General features: G+C 46.8%; 1 protein-coding gene across 23 annotated transcripts in view; it reads left to right on the top strand.

The window, feature by feature from the left end:
* Positions 1-6,117, top strand: part of C2cd5 (C2 calcium-dependent domain containing 5) — an 89,236-nt gene extending 83,119 nt beyond the window's left edge. For 13 of the 23 annotated variants that reach the window (XM_017321797.2, XM_017321809.2, XM_017321799.2 and 10 more), the window contains 2 exons: positions 3,689-3,835; positions 4,901-6,110. In XM_017321797.2, the coding sequence (XP_017177286.1) occupies positions 3,689-3,835; positions 4,901-5,029 (276 nt within the window). In that variant the 3' untranslated portion in view covers positions 5,030-6,110. Of the gene's footprint in view, positions 1-3,688; positions 3,836-4,900 lie in introns of all 23 variants that reach the window. The other 10 variants (NM_001286578.1, NM_001362118.1, NM_029897.2 and 7 more) reach the window with 1 other exon arrangement.
* Positions 6,118-16,159: the final 10,042 nt, after the last annotated feature.

Here is a 16,159-nt window from a genome sequence, read left to right as displayed (position 1 = left end):
TCTGTTGTTGTTCTCTAGTTGCTCCTAGTAGTACTCCTTTAAGTTCCTGCTGTGGGATGGTGGTGCTGTGTTGCTCAGGCCGGTCTCATACACAGGATCCTGTCTTCTCAGCTTCCTTGACAGTGGGGTCTGTGCACAAGCTGCGGGCCACACTGCGTCCGCCATTTCTTTCCTTACTCTTCGCTGCTGTTGCATTATTCACTGCTGGTGCGTTGCTCCGTGGTTGATCTCACCGCAACAGAGGCCTGCGCTGTTAACTTAAGGCGGAGTGTCCATGTGTGCCATTGGCTGGGAGATCCTTCTTACAGTCAGTGATGCCTCCTAGGACCCACCCCCTGCATATACCATACTCCAGTCTCTGACTTCATCAGCAGAGGGTGACTGTGGTGCGTACAGAGCCGCACTGTGCCGTGGAGCTGAGATGGCTGATCTCATTCCCGAGTTTCAACAGAGATAGTTCACAAGATCACTATCTGGGAGTTCTGCTTAGATTTATAGAAAGATGTCCTGGAGGTGGAAAGGTAGCTCAGTAGTTAGAGCACTGGCTGCTCTTCAGGGGACCAGGGCTCAGTTTCTAGCACCTACATGGTGGCTCACTACCATCCATAACTCCATTTCCAGGGGATCCAGTGCCGCCTTCTCTCCTCTCTGGGCACCAGGCATGGATGTGGTACACAGACAGAAATACAGACAGAACACCTATGCACATAAACTTGTTTTTTTTTTAATTAGGTATTTTCCTCGTTTACATTTCCAATGCTATCCCAAAAGTCCCCCATACCCACCCACCCCCAATCCCCTACCCACCCTGTACTGGCTAGTTTTGTGTCAACTTGACACAGCTGGGGTTATCACAGAGAAAGGAGCTTCAGTTGAGGAAATGCCTCCATGAGATCCAACTGTAAGGCATTTTCTCAATTAGTGATCAAGGGGGAAAGGCCCCTTGTGGGTGGGACCATCTCTGGGCTGGTAGTCTTGGGTTCTATAAGAGAGCAGGCTGATCAAGCCAGGGGAGGCAAGCCAGTAAAGAACATCCCTCCATGGCCTCTGCATCAGCTCCTGCTTTCTGACCTGCTTGAGTTCCAGTCCTGACTTCCTTGGTGATGAACAGCAGTATGGAAGTGTAAGCCGAATAAACCCTTTCCTCCCCAACTTGCTTCTTGGTCATGATGTTTGTGCAGGAATAGAAACCCTGACTAAGACACATTGGTACCAGCAGAGTGGGGTATTCCTGTGACAACCTGACCATGTTTTGGGGAGGTCTGTGGAAGGACTTTGGAACTTTGGGCTTGAAGATCCATCCGTTGTTAAGAGCTCTGTCGGATGTTTTGTAGGAGCTTGGAAGATAATGTTGAGAACAGTGCAGAAGATGGAGGCCTGGCTTGTGAAATTTCAGAGGGAAAATTAAAGACTCTTTTCAGGGCCATTGCTGTTTTGATTGTGAAGTTTCTGTAGTTCTGGTTAGCTGGGGCTGAAGAATCAGCTGTGATTAACAAGATACCAGAACTACTAAAGCAAAAACTTTGCATTACTGGGACTATTGATGCTGGTTAGCTGGAGCTAAGAAATTAGTGGTGATTAAGAAGAGACCAGCATCATTGAGGTGACATCTTCTGGGAAGTGTTTTCTGAAAGCACAAAGAGGCTGTGTTCCAGAGATAGTCAAGGTTGTACTCCTGCTGCAGCGGGACTTGGTAATGTGTAAGGTTCACCCAGGAGGTACTGGTTTTGAAGGCATGAAGGGGTCACGCAGAGCAGCTGAGGCTTAGCACTGTGAGAGGCCATGGAAGGCCATTGGTGAAGGTGCAGCCTCAGTTGCAATTGACGACCCAGGACTGAAGGGGTCATGCCGTGTTTTGGAGATGCCAGTACCATGAGATGACCACCAAGAGCAGCAGCAGCAGTGGAGTACAGGCATCTGGAGCCTAGAGGATGATGCATGTGCTACAAAGGGCATGGCTGGAGAAGTGACCCAAGCCCTTGGAGGAGCCCAGAAGATCGTGAGTTGGATCCCAGACATTGGACGGTTGGAGATTGATTTTTGCTTTTGATTGTGACTGTGCCCTGATATTTTCCCTCTTGAAGGAAGAAACTGTTTTAGTGGAGCCCACAGTTAAGAGACTTTTAATTGTAAAAAGACTGGATTTTAAAAGAGATGGATATTTTAAAGAGATTGAAAATTTAAGAATATGTAAAGACTGTGGGACTTTTAAAGTTATATAGATCTTGGGGATGAATAAGAATGTAAGGGTTGAGGCTTGCTAGTGATGTGTTTGTGTGTCAAGTTGACAAGGGGTCAATTGTACTGGCTAGTTTTGTGTCAACTTGACACAGCTGGGGTTATCACAGAGAAAGGAGCTTCAGTTGAGGAAATGCCTCCATGAGATCCAACTGTAAGGCATTTTCTCAATTAGTGATCAAGGGGGAAAGGCCCCTTGTGGGTGGGACCATCTCTGGGCTGGTAGTCTTGGGTTCTATAAGAGAGCAGGCTGAGCAAGCCAGGGGAGGCAAGCCAGTAAAGAACATCCCTCCATGGCCTCTGCATCAGCTCCTGCTTTCTGACCTGCTTAAGTTCCAGTCCTGACTTCCTTGGTGATGAACAGCAGTGTGGAAGTGTAAGCCGAATAAACCCTTTCCTCCCCAACTTGCTTCTTGGTCATGATGTTTGTGCAGGAATAGAAACCCTGACTAAGACACACCCACTCCCCCTTTTTGGCCCTGGCGTTTCCCTGTACTGGGGCATATAAAGTCTGCAAGTCCAATGGGCCTCTCTTTTCAGTGATGGCTGACAAGGCCATCTTTTGATACATATGCAGCTAGAGTCAAGAGCTCCGGGGTACTGGTTAGTTCATAATGTTGTTCCACATATAGGGTTGCAGATCCCTTTAGATCCTTGGGTACTTTCTCTAACTTGTTTTTTTAAAGATGTACTTAAGAAAATAACTTTGCTTCTAACAGTAGGCTTCAAGTTCTCTTACTTCAATTTAATTCAGAAGTTCCTATTTTGATCATCCTGAACCTCTAGTAGAGTTGATAGGAAAGTTAAACTGAAAAGCCTTTACACTATTGACTGGCTTGTCATTTCTGTTTTGTTCGTTTGTGAATACAAGTCCTTACCCCACAGTAGCCTCTGCTTCTTAGCAATGTATGCGCTGCTTCTCTCTGCAATGCTGAATTCTTATTAGCACAGAATGTGGAAGACGGTGCAGCAAGTACCACCAGTGAGACGTGTGCATGGGAGCACACACGTGTGCATGGGAGCACACATGTGTGCATGGGAGCACACACGTGTGCATGGGAGCACACACGTGTAGGCCCAGCTCAGCTGAGTCCTGAGGTTCACATTTGGCCCTGAGCAAAATCAGGATGATGGTGACGGTGCTGAAGCAGTAGCAGTGTGCAGATTCGTACAGTGCACTTGCCAGCAGCATGAGGTCTGTGTTCATAAAACGCACAGTTGTGTGATAAGGGATAGTCACAGGCAAATCACAATGCCCTGAGCTCTAAGGAAAGTCCTTCAAAGTCCTTACTCAGATGTGTTTAGTAAAAGTGTGCTTGTTAATGAAAAAGACAAACCTTCACTCTGAAGACAATGTAAATGGTTGTCTTTACATTAAGGTAACCTGGAATGTGCACTGTGTCCTCTGACATTTCTGTGTGTCCTGCCCTGTGTGTGACGTTGTCTGCAGGAAGGCGGAGTCAGTGGTTTTCTCCACGCTTTCATTGCTGAAGTGTTTGCCATGGTCCGAGCTCACGTGGCAGCGCTGGGCGGGAATGCTGTTGTGTCCTACATCATGAAGCAGTGTGTCTTCATGGAGAACCCCAGTAAGAACCAGGTGAGTCAACAGCCCGCCACCGTGAGGACCTGAGGGTGCCTCTGGCCACCCAGCTCCGTTCCTTTCCACAGAAGCGGCTTGTTAGGGCTTTGAGTGAGGATGCTTCCAGCATGCTTACTGACTGCTTCAATAACCACGCGGTTGTCACCACTCAGGTGCTGTTACACCTCACATGACCCGTTGTCACCCCTAGTTAAGCATTTCTGGACTTTCTGCTCTGAGCTATTGATCTGCCAGTTCTTGGTGAACTTTTGAAATATGGATACAACTGTGTCTCCTCTCTGAGGAGAACTGAGGGTGAGATGTCTAGTTTGACCTGCCCCGATGGTGGAGAACATACCACAGGACAGACCACTTATTTAATTCTACCAAAATATTACGGGGAAACTGACAGAGTTACGGAGATGGGAGGCCCTGTCCTCTAAGGGTGCAGTGTCTCAGGGCCTTACGCTGTGGAAAGTGCGCGTTTCCTGAGATGACTCAGCTCTGCCTTGCTTTGTGTCAGGGAAGCCCTGTGCTCCTGCTTCTCCACACCACACTTCTGTCTCCAGCATGGAGCCTGCCTGGCACAGCCATACTGCCAGGATTTTATATAATGTTCACTTCTGTTTAGTATTTCGAGCATAGCTAATCTATATTTTCCCTTTCTTCTAGAACGTATTTCTATTGTTTTGGGTATTTTCCTTTTATAAAGATGATGCAGTAAAAAGTCCTGTCCACTATTCTCTAGGGGAAGGGCAGACTCTGCTCTGAAAGACACTGACAGATCACCCTTCTCCAGAACATGGGATTTGTTGCTTTAGCAACATCCAGCTTTCACCACCTTCCAATCATAAGGCATGGCCTCTTATTGTCACCTTATAGGTCTCTGATTAAGAGCAGGCTTAACTATCTTGTCATGGATCACTGGGCTTTCTGGATTTCTTTTCTCCACTCTTGCTAGATCGTTTTTAATCCTGTGCCTGACTGGCTCTGCCGGATTCGCTTTTCTCCCAGAGCCGTGTACAGCAGGCATGTGGTCCCCTCGCCTGCATGCGTCTGAGCTTCTGTCTGCTGTTTCCACAGGCACAGTGTCTCATAAATGTCAGTGGGGACGCGGTGGTGTTTGTTCGTGACTCCGACTTAGAGGTCATGTCATCTCAGCAGCCTGCTGCCAACTGCCAGCCCTCATGTACCGGAGAAGTTACAACTTGAAGACAGCGGCTCAACTGGCTCAACCGAGTGAAATTCATGTGTCTCCATTGTGTGTCACCCTCTTCTCAGCCCAGAGGCCCGGCGTGGGGTGGGGTACTGAGGAGCAGGGATGCGGCTGGATAGCTTGTGTGCACATCTGGGAGAGTTGAGAATTTCTGATCTTGACATTTTGTTTGTCCAGTCTACACAGACAGGCCCCATGGATTCTGGTACCTTCAGTTATGGGAGTTATTTGTAATTTGTGTTGATTTTTAATAAAAGTATAATTAAAAATGAAATGGAAAGCTTATCAAGAGTCTAGGGTAGGAAGCTCCTGTGGCTTTGAAAACCAAGCAGGAATCCAATTGCTAATGAGTCCATAGCTGATTTGTAAATGGAGGAAACTTGTGTGTATTTTCAGAGAATGACTGCAGCTTTCTCAGTGTCTTCTGCTTGAAGTGAGGACTTTGTTAGCTGGATGGGTGATGTGTTTGTTAGCTGGATGGGTAGTGTGTTAGACCATCTTTTAAAGGAAGGTTTACGGTGTGGGTCTGTAGAATTGCCTGAGTGCTCTCAGGAACTTCTCAGAGGTGTCCGCACCCAGGAGCGGAGGATGCCTCAGGACTGGCTGTCCTCATGGAGGAGGGAGGGGGCACCTCACGACTGGCCGTTGCTTCATATTTAATTGTCTAGAAGAGGCTTGGCTCCAACAGGGGAGAGACTGCTGTGGAATGTATTTAAGTAGTGAAAATACAGTTGACCTAGGAAGAACAGGATTGTTTTCTAATGATATATTGCACTCAATAATCTTAGGGATTGGTGAGGTACACTGTTGGTATAGAAGGTGGAAAGGAGACTTGAATATGCTGTGAAGTGTTGAATGTATGTATTAAGTCTTACCTATGCCAAGTACCCACTACTAATGAGATAGCAAATTCCTCCTTTGCCCAATAAAATGTCCTTATAAAACATAGGATTTTATTCTCTCAAAACAGCAAATTACCCTAAAGATGAAAAGTCATTTTAATGCTACACAGGTGTCAATATTTTTCTGTATTTTGTTTATAATTTTATTTTTTAAATAAAAAGTTTATAAACAACACATTCCTAACTCTTTGCCTCTTTTGTGTGATGCATGCTTCTGAGCCATTACAGTCTTTTCACCCACACTCACCCTTCCTGAGACATTACAGTCTTTTCAGCACTCACCCTTCCTGAAGTCAGTAAGCCTCTGCTGAGTACCTACTGCGTGGTGGTCCTGGTCCTTAGTGTGCTTGTGTGTGCATGTGTGTGAGTGTGTGTGCGTGTGTGTATTCTGCGTGCTTATGGCACTCTTGCCGTCCTTGGGCTATTAGGTATTCAACACCTGCTATTGAATGCTGTTGTTTACCTTACAGCAGCTGAACAAGCCAGACACCTTTGCCTTGCCTTGTTTTCCCGGTGTTTTGTTTGTTTTGTTTTTGTTTTGTTTTCCCTCGCAGAGAAAATTGCCTTTTATTTGTAGGTGAGGGAACAACTCTGCCTCTTTTCTGGGAGGAAACTAATATTTGTGGTGCAGATAGTGAAGTGAAGTTCTCTCATTTGAGCAAAACTTCTCTGCAGGCACAGCTGGGTCCTGGGAGAAGAAAGAGCTGGGGAACATAGGTAAAGAAGAACCTTGGAGGAACCTCTCTGCAGGTGAGACCCTTCTTATTCACTTGGATGTCCTTACTGACTAGGTCTGTGTCTTCCAGTGTGTGGTCCTTCTGTCTGTCAGACACTGGACACTGTTGGAACAGCCCTCTAAGGTCCTAGGCTTCTCAGTGGCCAGTGGATGAGACAGTTCCATGCTCCCACCCTCTGGCCTGAAGACTTAATAGACTTTGACTCGGACCAATAGGAGCTCAGAGCTTTGACCCTAAAAAGAGTATTAGCCAGTTTAGTCAACAGGGTTAGTGATTTCATTAAAGACATTTTAAATAGGGTTAAGAAAAGCATTTGTTCAGAAGAAAGGCACACCCAAGTAGGAGGGGCATGCTCCCAAGAACATAGGGAAATGTCAGAGGGTCTCACTGGATGGCTTCTCTGAAGGTAAGCTGTAGTCTTTATACCGTATATAGCCTTTTGGAGACTCCTAAGATAGCTCAAAAGGTTGCTAAGAAACCTGGGTAGGAGCCATATAAGAGCTGTCTCCAGAGATGCTGTGGATGAAGTCATAGTCTGATAAGCTGAAACCAGGAGCCACTAGGTGAGTGTGTGTGTGTGTGTGTGTGTTGGCAGGGTGGGGTGGTGGGGGGTTAGAATTCCTCTAGATGGGATTTCTGCTGAAATTGCTGGTGACTAGGCTCCTGTCTGGGAAGGGAGAATTAACAAGTAGTTGTTAATTAAGCTGAAATTCTAGCTTCTCTCTGCAAAAACCTTCTCTGATTCCAGAGCCAAGAACTTCTCATGTCCCCAAGATTTCCCCTGCCTGCCTGAGCTGTCTCAGGCCCAGACTTCCTTGCCAGCCCACTCCCCATTCCCTCATCACCTTCAGGATTTCAACTGTGGCTTTTTGTGCTGTCCACCACCCTGGACTTCCATCTCTTCTTTGGCTTCCACATGTTCTTGGTGTGTGGAAAGTTCTTTGGGATTCCAGTACAGTGGGCCTGTCTTCACTCTTTTTCCAACAGTCCTTCACATAGCAAAGGGGCTGGCTCTTGTTGGTTTGTTTTTTACATTTGTTGCTGTCATTCACTTGTTTTGTTTTGTTCTTTATGCACTGAGCTCTTGGCGTTCTCCAGCACTGGAATCCTGCTCCTCTATTCCTCTCAGGGTGGCCACAACCCAGAGAAACACCCTGGTGCACAGTAGCCAAAACAGCACCTGACAGTCACCAGCAGGATGGCCCAGCCAGTTAGCATCTAGCTGCCTTCACTGTAGCTCCAGGGGCAAGGCACAGCGGGCCTAGACCCCCTGTAGGGTTGTCTGCAGCTCACAGGTGCCCCACCCTCCTAGAGCCCCTCCCCAAGAAGAAAGCCCAAGAAAACTGCTAACTGTTAACACAGCTTCCAGCAAGCTTCAGCAGTTCCCCAGGAGCCCCGCCTCACAGGAATCTGCTTTTCTGTGAGCATGGTCATCACGGTCACATGTGCAGGTTCATGTGTGCGTGCACGGGTGTGGAGGTGTGAGGTCCATGGCTAGTGACCTCTCTTGTTCCCCACCACTGTCTCCAGAGCTGCCTGCCTGGCCAGTCTAGCCCCAGCCACTGCCTGTCCCAGTCTGGCTGTACCCACTCACATGTGTGCATGTTCTGGAGAGCCCAACTACAGCCCTCATGCTTGCAGAAGGCTTTACCTATAGGACTGTCACCTAAGCCTTCCCATGTTTTGACACAAGGTCGCTATAGTTCAAGTTCAAGCCCACTCTGTGCTCACGGTTGTCTCCATTCGTCTGCTTTTGAACCCAGCAGCAGCCCTTTGGGATTTCCTAGGATCCTGGAGCCCTTCCTAGGCGAAGAAGGAGCAATGTGGGCATCACCACTGAGTGCCTCTTTTATGTCATATCTGTGAACATACATGTCTGTTGATGCATACAAACCACACACAGAATGAGCTTGATGGCTCCATTTTATTTTTTTTTATTTTATTTTTTTAAAGATTTATTTATTTATATGTAAGTACACTGTAGCAGTCTTCAGACACTCCAGAAGAGGGAGTCAGATCTCGTTAGGATGGTTGTGAGCCACCATGTGGTTGCTGGGATTTGAACTCCGGACCTTCGGAAGAGCAGTCGGGTGCTCTTACTTACTGAGCCATCTCACCAGCCCGATGGCTCCATTTTATACAGACAGTTTGTCACTCAGCAGACTACTCTGAGGGCCATGTGTGTGCAACCCTTGTGGAGGACTGGAGTTACAGAGGGCTGTGAGCCACCAAGGAGGTGCTGGGAATTGAACCTGGGTCCTCAGCAAGAACAGGCAGTGCTCTTAGCCTCTGAGCCACCTCTCCAGGTAATAGGTATCTGTTTTAAACTCTTCTATATTCTCACTAATTCGACTTCTACTTGTTCTGTTGGTTATTGACTGGGGAGTCAAAAGCTCAATGATACTGGGGGTTGTGGTGGTGGTCACCTTTCAGTGGTGGTGGTCGTCACCTTTCAGTGGCGGTGGTCGTCACCTTTCAGTGGCGGTGGTCGTCACCTTTCGGCTTGACTTGTTTTATTTTCTGCTTCATTTATTTTGCAGTTCTGTTGCTCTGAGCACCTACATTACTAAATCTTTTACTATGGTTTAGTGTGCTGCTTCTGTCTGGCAGTGCCCCTCTCTATGAAGTCCACTTTGTCTGGAATTTGCATAGCCATTTCAGCTGTATGAGATTAATCTGTTTAGCACACTTCTGCTGATTTGCACCCCACACCAACATCCGTTTTCTTACTTCAGTTGGCTTTGGGTGGTTTACACATTTTCATCTTTCTTCTTTTGATTTCACTTTGAGTTTAGCGAAACCCCCACGTATGTGTTCTGTTCGGTTCATCTAATTGGATAGTCTTTGCCTTTTAAAGCAAGAACTATGGCCATTTTAATGTAATTATCAATATAGTGCTAGTACAATTTATCTTGCCTTTTCCCCCTATTTGTTCCATATGTTCTTAGTGTATGTGTATACATATATATACACGCATATACACACATACATACATGCATATCTACACATACATACACACATTCATACTGAAATACCCCTGGAGAGGGGAGACCCTCACTCAAGTCTCAGGATGACGTAACCCCCCCCCCCCCCCGCGTCCAAGGAACTCACGAGAGACCGTCCTTGCTGCAATTGCACAAGATTTATTGACAGGAACCAGCACGCTGGGGTCGACTCATATCCCACACAGGGTAGAGGACTTTGGCCCCAAGTAGCTGAGAAAGGGGGTATTTAAAGGAAAAACCCACAACCCAAGGTGGTAGGGGGAGCGTTATTGGAAAATGCTGAAAATACCAGTGAAAAGTCACAAGGGGAAACTCCCTGCTTCTCAAGATTGTTCTTAAGATTTTAATCTAACTTTTGTGGTCGGCCAGGTCCTGGAACAGGGTCACTGAACCGCTAACCTACATTCTTGGTGCTAGGGGGTCTGAATGTTTCCTGGTTTTTAAATGCATGCATATACACATGTGCATATACACACATACATATATACATATACACATACGCATATACATATACATACATGTATTTTCTGTCTTCCTTTAGGACAGTTTTTTTTTTCTGAATTTATATCTCCCCTATGTAGAGTAAGTTATAACTCCTCTTAAAAGAGTGCTCATGGTTGCTCTCGACTTTTCAGTATATACTTTTATTGTGATCCACCTTCATATAGATTACAAGATACATCAGGTGAACGAGAGTAGTTATGTAGTGTGAGGAGCGGGTGTGGCAGCAGCCCCAAGATGGCGCCCGGAACTGCAGCCAAGTCTCATGACTTGCACCTGACTTCCTCATACACCTGAAAATAAGCCACAGGTGCACCATGATGCTGGCGGTATAAACAAGTCCATATTTGGTGGAGACGTGCCCCTGCCGCCCTGATTGGCTGAAGCTGCATGCCTGGTGAGGTGACGTGGCCTGCTGTGAGTGGCTGGGGGCTGAGAGTATATATGAGAGAGAGACCCGGGGTTCGAGAGAGAAAAAGATGAAGCGAGAGAGATAACGATTGAAGCTTGCTGAATAAACTGCTGTTAGAAGACCTGGTGGTCGTGTCGTTCTTGCTGGTCGAGAGCAGATGTGACAATGTAGTGATGTCAGTAAGCCTTGCTGTCCCCTTGTTCCTCCTCCGGCCGTTCTCATTGCCCTTGATTCTAATTCCATGAATTCAGTCCTCGGCATGCTTATTGCTACTCTCTCTAGCTTTTAACAAGTTCATAGAGCTATAACTTCCCCTGCAAGTTCCTTTTTAAAATTCCCACAAGTTTTACATAGTGCTTTTATTTGTTTTAATTCTGAATATTTATAATGACCCTTTCAATTTCTGTGTTTGTGAATTATTTAGAAATATGTTTCTAGTCTTCTAGGGGACATTTCTTCACACACTTTATCTTCTTCTAATTAAGTTGCATTAAAAATAGAATATTTTGGTCTAAATGGCAAATTTTTTGGAAATTGTTGATAGTTTCCTGGTTGCTTGTTCAGTTTGTATAACTATCTCAGGTATACGTGAGAAGAAAATGAATTGTCTGTTTGCTGTATGTACCATTCTGTCTCCCCCTCCTCCCACATATCTTTAAAATCCAGACTGTTAGTTAGATCATTGAATGTGGTTAGTATTGACAGTCAACTTGACAGGATCTAGAGTCACTGAAGGGACAATCTCTGCACGTGCCTGTGAGGAATTTCCAGATTCAGTTCATTGAAGTGGTTATCCTTGCTACCTTCCCTGTTCTGTAAGAAAACACCAGCTCAAAGGTGAGAGCGTTTATACTCTGGCTCATGGCCTGAGGATATAATAATGGCAGAGGAATCCTGGCGTCACACGTGTGAGGGAGGAAGACGTGTTACATCTGCAGTCAGGGATGCGATGCTCTCAGCTGACTTGGTTCTTTTCTTCGTTCAGGCCAGATCCTGGCCGAAGGTAGACATGGCCCACCTTTAAGCCACACCCCCAGCCCATGGTGCAAAGCTGTGCACGTTTAGCCACACCCCCAGCCCATGGTGTGAAGCTGCCCATGTTTAGCCACACCCCCAGCCCATGGTGTGAAGCTGCCCACCTTTAAGCCACACCCCCAGCCCATGGTGCAAAGCTGCCCACGTTTAGCCACACCCCCAGCCCATGGTGTGAAGCTGCCCACCTTTAAGCCACACCCCCAGCCCATGGTGCAAAGCTGCCCACGTTTAGCCACACCCCCAGCCCATGGTGTGAAGCTGCCCACGTTTAGCCACACCTCCAGCCCATGGTGTGACACTGTTTAAGAACCACCTTCCAATACCTTTCCTTGCCTCTCATTTTTTCTAAGAACTGAAGATCGAGGGCCCTGACCTGCTTAGGTTTTGTTTGAAGGGAGTGGGGTGGCTGGCTTGACCTGGAAGGACCACTGTTCTCTGTGTCAGCCGTGAGCCTGTTTGTCTGTGTGCTCCCTGGAGCAGCACTTCTCAATTCTTCCAGGAATCTCTTGGCATTCAGAGCTCCGCTCACTGCAGAGCGAATGAGGCTAGCTTTTAGCCCATCTCAATTGCTAACGTTCCTTCTTCCATGAAGCTAGTCGTCTCCGGCTCCCCACACCCTTTTCTTTTACATAACACTCAACGACCACTGTCTTCCTCCATTTCTTTCCATCTTACTGTTTGAGACAGGCTCTCTAACTGAACCTGGGAGCTCACTGATTTGACCAGACTAGCTGGACAATAAACATAAGGATCCTCCTGTCTCCACCTCTGCAGTGCCAGCTTGCACCCCTCGCCAAGGAGCCATTTGCACTTGGCAATTCCTGGGAAAGGGGGAATCAGTTTACTTCAATGGTGTGACACTGGGTTTGTCAGTCACACTCCAGGGCAGACCTCAGGCTCGAGGGTCGTTGGCAACACAAAACTGACTCCATAGTTTTAGTTAGTCTCTCTCTCTCTCTCTCTCTCTCTCTCTCTCTCTCTCTCCCTGCCTCCCTCCCTGCCTCCCTCCCTCCCTCTCTCCCTGCCTCCCTCCCTGCCTCCCTCCCTCCCTCCCTCCTTCCCTCCCTGCCTCCCTCCCTGCCTCCCTCCCTCCCTCCCTTCCTCCTTCCCTCCTTCCTTCCCTCCTTCTTTCCTTCCTTCCGTTAGTTTGTTTTTCTCGATGGTCTCACGTAGCCTAGGCTGGCTGACCTTGAACTACCTAGCTTCCTGCCTCCCCCTCTAAGCACTAAGCTTACAGGTGGATGACACTAACTCTGCTTCCTTTATTTCACTGCGAGACAGTCTCAGCAGGCTGCTCTGGTTGGTCTGGAACTTGCCTTATCGTCCAGGTTGGCTTTGAACTCACAGAGCTCTGCCTGCCTCTGCCTCCTGAGTCCTGGGATTAAAGCATGCACAATCACAAGCTAGTTCTACCTGCTTTCTATGGTGATGAGGATGGAAGCAGGGCTTTGTGCCTCCTGGACAAGCACTATATATTCCAAGCAAGCTTCATCCCTCCCCCCCCCCCCATTTACTTGTGATGTTTTAGTTTCCCAAAGTGCTTAAGCTCGGAATCTCTCTGACCTCCCAGTAAGCAAGGATTTAATGTCATCACCTGCGACTCATGATTCTAACATTCATATATAAGCTGTGATTGCTTTTCCTTTATAAATACATACTTGATAACCACTCTTATCTTTTCTGATGCACTCTTCTGATGCCTGCTTAGTATTACTTCTTAAGCTACCATTCCGTTCCCTTGGTGTCATTTTTATCTTGTATCTCATGTACGTTTATGAGAAGTTTGTAACTAAATAGGACTATGTACACCTAAAGATTGTGTTGAAAGTCTTTATTCCACCTTCGTCTTGGATGTGGCTGAGTTCATTATACGTGTCTGGGTTCACAGTACTTTTTCTAGAAAACTATGTCATGGTTCCTCACAGAATACCGGACATTTAGTGTTGTGGTTTGAGGTGAAATATGACTGGCCACCCCACGTTCCTGCGTCAGGCCTGGCCAGGATGGAGCCTGACCCTCTAGAGCTACAAGCTATGACAGTTTCTCCTACGTGTTGCTTTTGTTGAGTATGTTCCTACAGCAACACAAAGTGACTTGAGACACCCAGGAATGAGTGTGTGCGTCTTGAGTGACTGAGTGAGTGGGTGGGTAGGTAAATGTGTGAGTAGGTGGGTAAATGTGTAAGTATGTAAGTGAGTGGGTAGGTGGGTGAGTGTGTTTTTGAGTAAGTGGGTAAGTGAATGAGCAAATGTATGTGTGAGTGTGTGAGTGATTGTGTATGTGTGAGTGTGAGTATGTGAGTGTATATGTGTAAGAGTATGTGAGTGTGTGTAAGTGTGAATATATATGTGATTGTGTGAATGAGTATGTGAGTGTGAGAGTGTGAGTGTGCAAGTATGTGTGAGTTAGTATGTGTATGTGTAAGTGTGTGAGAGACCTTTCTCTGGTTGTACTACCGTCAGCCACCAGAGGATGTTCTTCGCTCTGAGAAACTTTCAGAGAATCTGCAAGACAAGAAGGCAGGTCAAGAAAACAGGATGGACTCTAATCACAGGGCAGAAGATGGCCGCACGCTACCTGCAGGACCTGAAGTCATGCATGTTTCTGTAACACACAACCGGCTCAATTATTCTCACTGACTTGTGTGGTATTTTCTGTGCTTTTATAGATAAACCAGTTTTTGTAAAGATAGTATTTTATATGTAAAGATTCCTTACATGTAAAAATTGAGAAAGATATACGTCTCTTGTTGCACTTACGTCTGATGGGCCGCCTCAAAATGTAAATTATCAGCACTCTCATTCTTGTCTTTGAAGTGAAGCACTCAGGCAGGATGGACTCCCAGTGCGGACTCTGGCAATGCTTATCAGCTCAGGAAGGCTCCGTGCTGGCACAAACACCTCGGTTACTGGAGTGGCTCCGCTGATGGAAACAGGAGCTGAAGCATCAATTATAATGGGTGGAAGGAGGTGAGAGCGAGTGGGCCCCATATATCGATTGCCATTGGCTCCCTCAGGGCATTTTCCAGAAAGCCCCTTATATTTATTGCTATCTCATTCCAGAGGCATGCACTGAAGACATCTCCAAGTGCTGCCCCAGAGCCCAGTGCTCTTGGACAATGGGATAGATGAAGCCCCACCCCCTTTATTGCTCAGATTTTTGGATTAGTCTAAGAATCATCTGTTTGTAAACTGTTTCCTGCATTTTTTCGGCTAGTCTTGGGGCATTGACCAAAGTTCTGCCTGGAACAGCACAGGCCCCGGTGCACAGTATGGGTGTGGCTGATCTTTATTGCGTACAAAATGGAAGAAAACCTAGTGTTTGAAATTAAAATGATATTATTGGGGCTGGGGAGATGGCTCAGTGGTTAAGTGTGCTTGCTTCTTTTCAAAAGCACCTTCGTTTAGTTGCCAATACCCACTTTGGGTGGCTCACAACCATCTGCTACTCCGACTTCAGGGGAATCTAACAACTCTGGCCTCTGAGGACTCCTGAATTCATGTTCTTTTATCCACACACACACACGCACGCACGCACGCACGCACGCACGCACGCACGCACGCACACACACACACACACACACAGTAAAAGTAAGGAGCTGGAGAGGTGGCTCAGTGATTAAGCATACTTGTTGCTCCTGCAGAAGATAGGTTCAGTTCCTAAGCCCCACATGGTGGTTCACAACCCAGTGCAGGGGATCCTGTAAAAGTGACTTTTATTCACGTGATAATTGTCCTCTCTGAAGCCTTACTGCCTCTGCTTGTTAACCTAGGCCTAGACCTGGAAGCTTCCGGCCTCCGCATAATCTAATCCAGGCCTAGAATGTTTTCAGCCTCACACTTGCTGCTGAGTCAGCTCACTCCTTTCCTAGTTCTGAGCTCTGACCGCCTGGTTCAACTCAGCTGTTCTGGCCCAAACTCCTCTCCAAGCTCACTGAACCAATCTGGCTTCTCTTAGTTTCTTACTGAATTGCTCTGCTTGGTCTCCTACTAACTTTGGCGGTCTGTTCTGATCTTCTGGGTTCCTTCTCATTCCTGGCTCACTCTGTCTTCATCTGTGTCTAGCTTGTTCTTTCTTCAACCTGTCTGTGTGACTCTCCCAGTAAAACTACCTCCTGCCTCTCTGTGCTGGGCCCTTAAAGTAGCTTCCCTTTCCTCTCTCTTTGTGAGAGTTGGGGAGATCCTTTTCTGTTAAATCTTTCTCTGATCCATCCCTTTGTCGACCACTCACTCCATTAGATGTCACTTTCAATCATGCGTGCTTCCTTCTACAAACTAACTTTACCTTTATAGTCCGGGATTAAAGGTGTGCACTAAGGGCGTGTCTGTGTCCCAGCCAGAGGGATTCAAGGTGCGTGGTAAGGCTGAGCCACACTACAACTAGAAACAGGTTTTCTCAGCAAATTACACATTCTCTGGGCTCATAGAGTGATCAAATATCCTGCAACATGATCCAATGCCCCTTCTGATCTCTGGATACTAGGGATGTGTTGTACATACATACACACAGGCAAAATACACACACATATATATAA

The sequence above is a fragment of the Mus musculus genome, chromosome 6 (assembly GCF_000001635.26).
Source record: "Mus musculus strain C57BL/6J chromosome 6, GRCm38.p6 C57BL/6J".
Taxonomy (NCBI): domain Eukaryota; kingdom Metazoa; phylum Chordata; class Mammalia; order Rodentia; family Muridae; genus Mus; species Mus musculus.
Note: the sequence above shows the minus strand (reverse complement) of the source record. Positions and strands in the feature narration are given on the sequence as shown.